The sequence below is a fragment of the Notolabrus celidotus genome, unplaced genomic scaffold (genome assembly GCF_009762535.1).
Source record: "Notolabrus celidotus isolate fNotCel1 unplaced genomic scaffold, fNotCel1.pri scaffold_127_arrow_ctg1, whole genome shotgun sequence".
Classification (NCBI taxonomy): Eukaryota; Metazoa; Chordata; class Actinopteri; order Labriformes; family Labridae; genus Notolabrus; species Notolabrus celidotus.
The window spans coordinates 89,933-99,185 of NW_023260012.1; the positions used below are offsets into that span (position 1 = coordinate 89,933).

General features: G+C 43.8%; 1 protein-coding gene across 1 annotated transcript in view; it reads left to right on the plus strand.

Annotated features, from left to right (window-relative positions):
* The first annotated feature begins 3,602 nt into the window (after window positions 1-3,602).
* Window positions 3,603-9,253, plus strand: part of LOC117808580 (hepatic leukemia factor-like) — an 11,815-nt gene continuing 6,164 nt past the window's right edge. The window contains exons 1-4 of the mRNA XM_034678301.1: window positions 3,603-3,697; window positions 8,720-8,793; window positions 8,896-8,991; window positions 9,097-9,166. Coding sequence (XP_034534192.1) covers window positions 3,603-3,697; window positions 8,720-8,793; window positions 8,896-8,991; window positions 9,097-9,166 — 335 coding nt within the window. The remainder of the gene's footprint in view (window positions 3,698-8,719; window positions 8,794-8,895; window positions 8,992-9,096; window positions 9,167-9,253) is intronic.

Here is a 9,253-nt window from a genome sequence, read left to right on the forward strand (position 1 = left end):
GTAGTCAGTTTGGTGTCTATGGCCAACAAATGAGTCCTTAAAAGTCCTGACAGGCTCCAAATACAAAGAGAACTAAACAGATAGAAGAACAACCAAGAAAGAGCTGCTGCAACAAGAAGTCTAAAGACTAAGACTAAATCTAAACTAGCTGCCAAAATGAACCCTGGTCCAGAGATGCACAGAGAGACTGGAGTAAATAAAGACAGGGAGAGAAGGGAGTGTGTTCTGTCCTCTGTGAGAAGAGACGTCAGATAAACAGAGACACACTTCACCGGTTTTATTGAAGCCACTAAAGTCCAACGGTGCAAAGTTTTGGAGGACTGCCCAGAAGGGAAATTTTACTGCTCAAGGCTTTCTCTTTTAAGTCTCTGGAGACGAAATTGAGATTCTCACTTCAGCCTGATTCAAGTTTCAAATTGTTCTCATTAGTTTCTCCTAAAATTCACCAGGAGAAATAGATGAGTCCATGACATGAGTCTTATTTCAGACTTAAATGAGAGATCTCATTAATGGATCATTTTCTTCTCTTTTTTAAAATATATTTTTGGCCTTTATTTGACAGGACAGCTGAAGAGAGACAGGACATGTGGGGAGTAGAGAGGGAGGGAGACATGCAGGAAATGGTTGACTGGCTGGGAATTGAACCGGCGACCCCTGTAGCCTCTGTATGTGGGGCGCTTAGACCGCTAGGCCACCAGTGCCCCAAAAGAATCAGTCCCTTTAATTATAATAATCTGTGGACCAGACTGTGAAGTCAGAGAAGAGATCATTCCACATCTAAAGTCCTGATCTTGAAGTGGTTCACATGTTTTAATGAAGATTGTAAGTTTGTGGAGAATTACATTGAAATGTTAATTTTGCAGGGCTCTATAAATGTTGATGGAAAGATGAGCTCAGGCTCTTTCTTTGCTCCATCTGAGCTCAACTTGAGACACAAAAACTGAGTCTGACTAAAACAGATGGATGAGGTTAGACTGAGAGAGCTCCCTGATTTCTCCACCTGAGCTCAAAAGGAGTCACAACACCTGAGAAATACCTGAGAACCATTTCAGATTCAGACCAGATCTCCTTCTGAACTGAAAGGGAGACTAAGCTGAGACTTAGTCTCTGGAGGCAAGAATGAGAAACAGGAGACATGAGATGTCGTCTCATGTTGCTTTCAGACAGATCTAAATGTAATGTCCTATGGGTGGAGGAGGAGTTTGAAAGCATCTTATTGGTTGATTGAATATATCAGATGGAAGGTTGCACAGGTGGAAATCTATCAGCTCCCTGAGAGAGTCATGTTTGTAAGTTTAGCTCCTCGCCTCTTTGACTGTGTGATATTTCAGTCCCTCCAGGAAGTTGCGATTTCGTGATCGCAACTATCAACGCAAATTCAACCAATCAGCGCGATTTTTTCGCGGCTTTGCAATTTTTTTACAATCAGCGCAACTTTCCTGTAAATTTGACCAATTACCTCAATCTCAGCCCCTGCACGTCATCAGGTTTGTCATCAATTTGACTTCCTTGGAACATAAACGTAAGTCCTCACTTGATCGGCACTTTTCAACAACAAAACACGCAGAGAGAGAACGGGTGAAAAGAGAGAGGACAGCAGGCAGGACAAGTGACCATGACAACGTTGTTATTTATAGATTGAGGGGCTCAGTGTTAGCTTGGTCTCTACCTGCAGCAGGTGTGCTTTATGAACCAGTAAGGAAACAAAGGATGAGGAAACATGGAAAGAACAAAGAGAGAGAGAAAGACAGAGAGAAAAAGAAAGAGAGACAGAAAGACAAAGGAAAAAGGGAAAAAAAGAAGAAAAAAAAAGAAGGAAAGAAAGAAAGAAAGAAAGAGAGAAAGAAAGAAAGAGAGAAAGAAGGAAAGAAAGAAAGAAAGAATGAAGGAAAGAAAGAAAGAAAGAAAGAAAGAAAGAGAGAAAGAAAGAAGGAAAGAGAGAAAGAAAGGAAGAAAGAAAGAAAGAAAGAAAGAAAGAGAGAAAGAAGGAAAGAAAGAAAGAAAGAATGAAGGAAGAAAGAAAGAAAGAAAGAAAGAAAGAAAGAGAGAAAGAAAGAAGGAAAGAGAGAAAGAAAGGAAGAAAGAAAGAAAGAAAGAATGAAAGAGAGAAAGAAGGAAAGAAAGAAAGAAAGAATGAAGGAAGAAAGAAAGAAAGAAAGAAAGAAAGAGAGAAAGAAAGAAGGAAAGAGAGAAAGAAAGAAGAAGAAAGAAAGAAAGAAAGAATGAAGGAAAGAAAGAAAGAAAGAAAGAAAGAGAGAAAGAAAGAAGGAAAGAGAGAAAGAAAGAAATAAAGAAAGAAAGAAAGAAAGAAAGAGAGAAAGAAAGAAGGAAAGAGAGAAAGAAAGGAAGAAAGAAAGAAAGAAGGAAGGATAGAAAGAAAGAAAGAAAGAAAGAAAGAAATAGAGAAGAAGAAGGAAAGAAAGAAAGAAAGAAGGAAAAGAAAGAAAGAAGGATAGAAAGAAAGAAAGAAAGAAAGAAAGAAAGAATGAAGGAAAGAAAGAAAGAAAGAAAGAGAGAAAGAAAGAAAGAAAGAAAGAAAGAAAGAAAGAGAGAAAGAAAGAAAGAAAGAAAGAAAGAAAGAAAGAAAGAAAGAAAGAAAGAAAGAAATAATGAAAGAAAGAAAGAAAGAGAGAAGTGAAGAAAGAATAAAGACATGTTGAATCCATGTTTCCCCCTGTGCTGTGTGTCTTTAAAGATGGCGTGATGACTTCCTGTGACAGGCTGAGTTCTTATCTGAGGGGCTCAGTGTTAGCTTGGTCTCTACCTGCAGCAGGTGTGCTTTATGAACCAGCTCTCCTCACCTCCATGCATCTGTCTCATCTTCAGTGAGGATTTTTACTCCCCGGTGTGCGTTAGTGACAAAGACACAACCGTGGGGGACGTCTGTTTACTATTTGATGTTTGACGTTGTTGCCGTGGTTACCATAAAAAGCTCTGCATCTACAGCTTGATTTAATCCAGTTTGGTGAAACATCAGACACATTCAGTAAGTTTGGATCAACTCCTCGTCATCAAAGATGCAGATGCATTTCAGAGTGCCGTGAACTGACTGTGCATCAGTCGCTGCGAGGTGCATTCAGGGACCGTCGTAAATGTGCAATACGGTCCTTTCATGGCATTTTACTGTGAATCAAGAGAATCAAAATACAGTCAGTGGCCACATCAAGAATGTTTTCTAAAAACAACTGTAATTTAGCAGATTTATTTGCCCCTGAGATGTTATTGGGGGAAAAAAGCAAAAAAGCAAATCGAAACTTTCACCGCAATTTTTTCAAAAAGCTGTCCCGCAAATTCAGGCTTTTCGGGGACGCAACAATCACAAAACAATCCCGCGAAATCCTGGAGGGACTGATATTTTAATCAGCTGCCTGTTAGAACACGTGGAGTCTTCAGCTGTGTGTGAAGTTGGATCATATTATTTCAAAATAAGCCTCTCCGGAGAGATCAGAGTGACCTCCACTTCACCTCCCCCAATCTTTACTCATCCACTCATCACTGTACATTATCTCTTACGTAACACACAGTATGTATGTAGCCCGGCGCTGACGGCGGCGTCGCCTCGCAGCTCGCTCTGCCTAAACACCAAAAAGCAGAAGGACACCATGATGACATCAGAGCGTTCGAACAGACGAACCGTCCTGAACGCAGCTCCACCTGTGCCGGATTTCACTGACGGAGGTGTGAAGGAGTTCATCCAGTAAGTAGTCTCTAAAGCTGTCAGAGGAAAGCGGCGCAGGCGGGATCAGACTCTCAGGGTGGTTCAGTCTCTCCTTAAGAACAGAGATGACTTAGTTTGACGGATTCATCTGCAGCGTCAAGTGTTGCACCTTTACATTCACTTTTATCTCTGAGCGCTGGAGATTAGAGACTCACATAAAGGATGATGAGTGGAGTTAACTGTGTCAGGATCCTCGGGTCGTCTCAAGGCGTCGTCTGAATCTCTGCGTCTCTCTACCCGTGACATGAAGTCATTAAATCTGTGCTTATTTAAACTGTGACAACGAAAAGTAAAGCTGCTTTTCAGGGAAACAAAAGAAGTGTTGAATCTTTTTAATGAACCATGTGTGAAACAAGAAGTCAGCAATAAAGAGAGGGTTTAAGGAGTGCTCTTCTGGAGCTGCAAGCTGAGCTGTCTGCAGAACCAGAGTCATGCTTTCATTGATTTATCTTTGGAGGTTAAGTGGAGTTTACTTTCAAAGTCACACGTTGAGTTGATCTAAATGTTGAAGAGTCTCTTCTGTGTCACATCAGGAGGCTGAGAGCTGAGCTGTCACTGTCCTGTTTATTGAGATGATTAAAGACGGTACATACATGTTTCAGGTCAAATAAATCAGTGCTCTTCAAATGCTCCTTCCTAATGTTCAATAAGGAGGCTGGTAGCTGCAAGCTGCATCTTACATCCACAGAGAGATTTGTGAATTTAAAAAAAGCACATTATTCATCTCCCAAAACAGAATTACAGATTTTCTCTCCTGCATACAGAGGACACCAGGAGGGGCTACAAGCTGAGCTGTTGCTAGCTTGTTCGACAGCCCCCGCCTGTTCATGTTTTAGGATCCTTCCAGTGCTCACTGTGTTGATCTCTTTTTAAATGATCTGCAGCTGTATCCTCCTCCTTTACTCCCCAACTGAGACGAGTTCACGCTCTTCTGTGCAGAGGATGTCCAATAAGGGAGCTGCAAGCTGAGCTGCCACTAACAACCACAGAGCTGCAAAATGTTACGATTTTGTTTGGTGTATCAAGTACAAATTTTGCATCTTCTCCGATGCAACTCGAGCTCCACAGGACGTCAGGAGGGGCTGAGAGCTGAGCTGTCACTGTGGCCGTCACTAAGAAGTTTTTAACAGGAGCTCCATGATCTGCAGAGGAACCTCCGTCTTCATCTATGAATGTTTGATAAGGAGGCTGCACGCCGAGCTGCCACCAACATCCACAGGATCAGCCTTAAGCAAAACCCAGTCTTCTGGACTTGCCTCCACTTTGTTCACAGTTAGACGTAGTCCTCCTTGAATGTGTCCACACAGGACATCAGGAGGGGCTGAGAGCTGAGCTGTTGGTTGGTGATTTTTTCTGTGACTTTGGGTTTTGGTTCTTGTCGCTTTAAGAAAAACCTCTCAAAGTGAACCTACCAGGTGATACCGGCCAAATTCCACCAGATCTGTGTCCGGTCCTTCTCTGATCCGTCTCAGCTCCAGATCTGATCGGTTTCTATTCTAGTCAATGAGTTAACTTCCACTGGATCCGCTCCGTTTCCATCTGGTGCTCATTTCTTTTCCTTAGCGCTCATTTCCTTTCCTCAGCTTTCCATTCCTTAGCTTCTTTTTCCTCTCCTTCCCTCTGTGTTCCTTTCCTTTCCTTTTCTTTTCCTTAATGCTCATTTCCTTCACTCATCTTTCCTTTCCTTAGCGATTATTTCCTCTCCTTTCCTTTCTTTAGCGATCATTTCCTTTCCTTTCCTTTCCCTTCTTTTAGTGATCATTTCCTTTCCTTTCCTTTCCTTTCCTTTCCTTTCCTTAGTGATCATTTCCTTTCCTTTCCTTGGTGTTCCTTTCCTTTCCTTAGCTTTCCTTTTCTTTCCCTTAATGCTCCTTTCCTTGGCTCATCTTTCCTTCCCTTATGGCCAAATTCCACCAGATCTGATAGGTTTCCTCTCCTTCCCTCTGCGTTCCTTTCCTTTTCTTTTCCTTAACGCTCATTTTCTTCACTCATCTTTCCTTTCCTTAGTGATCATTTCCTCTCCTTTGCTTTCTTTAGCGATCATTTCCTTTCCTTCGCGATCATTTCCTTTCCTTTTTTTAGCAATCATTTCCTTTCCTTTCCTTTCCTTTCCTCCCCTTAGTGATCATTTCCTTTCCTTTCCTTTCCTTTCCTTAGTGATCATTTCCTTTCCTTTCCTTGGCGATCATTTCCTTTCCTTTCCTTCCCTTATTGATCATTTCCTTTCCTTTCCTTAGCTTTCCTTTCCTTTCCTTAGCTTTCCTTTCCTTTCCTTAGCTTTCCTTTCCTTTCCTTAGCTTTCCTTTCCTTTCCTTAACACTCATTTCCTTGGCTCATCTTTCCTTCCCTTACGGCCAAATTCCACCAGATCTGATCGGTTTCTATTCTAGTCAATGTGTTAACTTCCACTGGATCCGCTCCGTTGCGTTCCTGCTGCGTCTCTGATCCGGCAGGTCAGAGTCCTCCGGATCAGATACACAAGACTTGAGTCCCTGGCGTGGCTTTGTTTCCGTCCTCACTGCATGGGGTTCTGCACGACGTCACAATGGAAACAAGGCGGAGGGAATGAATGACTCAGTGTTGTTCGGTTCTAACAAATCAACTTGGAGCCAACAAAACCAAAAGCTTAGAGCACAACCTCTGCGTCCAGGCCATCCTCCGTCAGCTGACCCGATAGCCCCAAGTGCACTGATCCGCGGACTCATCCCCGCCCCTCCAGCCTGGAAGCTTTCTCGTGGAAGCTCTAAGATTCCTCCAAAAGAAGAGTGAGTGTATGAATGTAGTGAGTGTTGCAGGGAGCAGCGTCAGGGTCTGGCTGTGTGTGTAAGGATGAATGATAGCATGTCGTTTAAAGCGCTTTCAGTGGTAGGAAGGCCAGAGAGGAGCTAAAGAAGTACAATCCAGTTACCGCCAACCGTTCAGTTCCATTCATCCTGTGCCAGATCGTCTAATGTGCTTACTACTTAGCCTTCATCGCTCCCTGATCCCTGCTGGGGTTCTGGACCTCTGCCTGTTCACCTGATCCCTCACCGGATGACTGACTCCCCCTGTGTGGTCTTTACCTCTGCCTGCTGCACGTCTGTTAATAATGCAGTGACTTCCACTACAGAGTCATGTCTGTGTTTAATGCAGTGACTTCCACTACAGAGTCATGTCTGTTAATAATGCAGTGACTTCCACTACAGAGTCATGTCTGTGTTTAATGCAGTGACTTCCACTACAGAGTCATGTCTGTGTTTAATGCAGTGACTTCCACTACAGAGTCATGTGTGTGTTTAATGCAGTGACTTCCACTACAGAGTCATGTCTGTGTTTAATGCAGTGACTTCCACTACAGAGTCATGTCTGTGTTTAATGCAGTGACTTCCACTACAGAGTCATGTCTGTGTTTAATGCAGTGACTTCCACTACAGAGTCATGTCTGTTTTTAATGCAGTGACTTCCACTACAGAGTCATGTCTGTGTTTAATGCAGTGACTTCCACTACAGAGTCATGTGTGTGTTTAATGTAGTGACTTCCACTACAGAGTCATGTCTGTTTTTAATGCAGTGACTTCCACTACAGAGTCATGTGTGTGTTTAATGCAGGGACTTCCACTACAGAGTCATGTCTGTGTTTAATGCAGTGACTTCCACTACAGAGTCATGTCTGTGTTTAATGCAGTGACTTCCACTACAGTCACGTCTGTTTTTAATGCAGTGACTTCCACTACAGAGTCATGTCTGTTTTTAATGCGGTGACTTCCACTACAGAGTCATGTCTGTGTTTAATGCAGTGACTTCCACTACAGAGTCATGTCTGTTTATAATGCAGTGACTTCCACTACAGAGTCATGTCTGTGTTTAATGCAGTGACTTCCACTACAGAGTCATGTCTGTGTTTAATGCAGTGACTTCCACTACAGAGTCATGTCTGTGTTTAATGCAGTGACTTCCACTACAGAGTCATGTCTGTGTTTAATGCAGTGACTTCCACTACAGAGTCATGTCTGTGTTTAATGCAGTGACTTCCACTACAGAGTCATGTCTGTGTTTAATGCAGTGACATCCACTACAGAGTCATGTCTGTGTTATAATGCAGTGACTTCCACTACAGAGTCATGTCTGTGTATTTAATGCAGTGACTTCCACTACAGAGTCATGTCTGTGTTTAATGCAGTGACTTCCACTACAGAGTCATGTCTGTGTTTAATGCAGTGACTTCCACTACAGAGTCATGTCTGTTTTAATGCAGTGACTTCCACTACAGAGTCATGTCTCTGTTTAATGCAGTGACTTCCACTACAGAGTCATGTCTGCGTTTAATGCAGTGACTTCCACTACAGAGTCATGTCTGTGTTTAATGCAGTGACTTCCACTACAGAGTCATGTCTGTGTTTAATGCAGTGACTTCCACTACAGAGTCATGTCTGTTTTTAATGCAGTGACTTCCACTACAGAGTCCTGTCTGTGGGAGTTTTGACAGGTTTAGAGGAACATGTAATGAAATCGTGGATTGGTGGCGTTCAGACTCAGACTCGGCGTGTTTTGTGAATCTGTCATCATCAGTAGACGCTCCCTCCTCTCAGACGTCAGCCTCTGCAGCTCTGATCTGACAGCGGTTGAGACTCAGGAACCGGACCAGCAGAGAGCAGCATCATGTCAAACCAGACGGGGGGATCTTTGGAGCCCTTTCCCGGATGAGCCTCTCCTCTCAGATGAGATCAGAGGATGTAATGACAGCTCTGTGACGTTTCCTTGGATTGTGACTAAACGCTGTTTGTGTCCGTTTCTAACCTCCAAGTCGCTGCCGCCGTGTCGTCTAACAATCAACAGATTTTATTGGTTTGGATGTGACGGAGGGAGGGAGCGAGGGAGGGGAGGAAAAAGACAAAATCCTGGGATGATTTGATTATGTTCTGCAGCCTCGGAGCGAGCGAGCGGGAGGGAGGGACGCCGTGTGGAGGAGTCAGGATGTTGATTTGTTCTTCTTGAATCTGATGTGTTTTTGCTGGTTGCCAGGACGATCATGGGCCCACACGGCATCAACCGAGCCATACAGAGGTTGGAGTTCTGCGACTGCAAGAAGGGGCTGGGTGAGTGTCTTCCTCCTGATCTCTGTGACCTCTGGGTCCAGAAAGTGTCCCACCTGACCTGAGTCCATGTGTGTGTGTGTGTGTGTGTGTGTGTGTGCACAGGTGTGAAGATCATCGGGGGCTACCGCGAGCTGACGGGCGAGGAGTTCGGGATCTACATCAAGCGGGTGATTGTTGGCGGGCTGGCAGCTCTGGACGGTGGGTGCTTTTTATGTTCCTGTTCTTATCATCAGAGTTGAATTATTCTGCCCCCCCTCCCTCTCCGGCTCAGTCCGTCCGTCTGATTGTCACTCTCTGATCCAGGTCGGCTTAAGTCAGGTGACCTGATTCTGGATGTCAATAACATCAGTCTGATCGGGGTGACCAATGAGAGGTGAGGTCAACATGTGCTGTGTCTGCACTTTATCACTGTGTGTGTGTGTGTGTGTGTGTGTGTGTGTGTGTGTGTGTGTGTGCATCA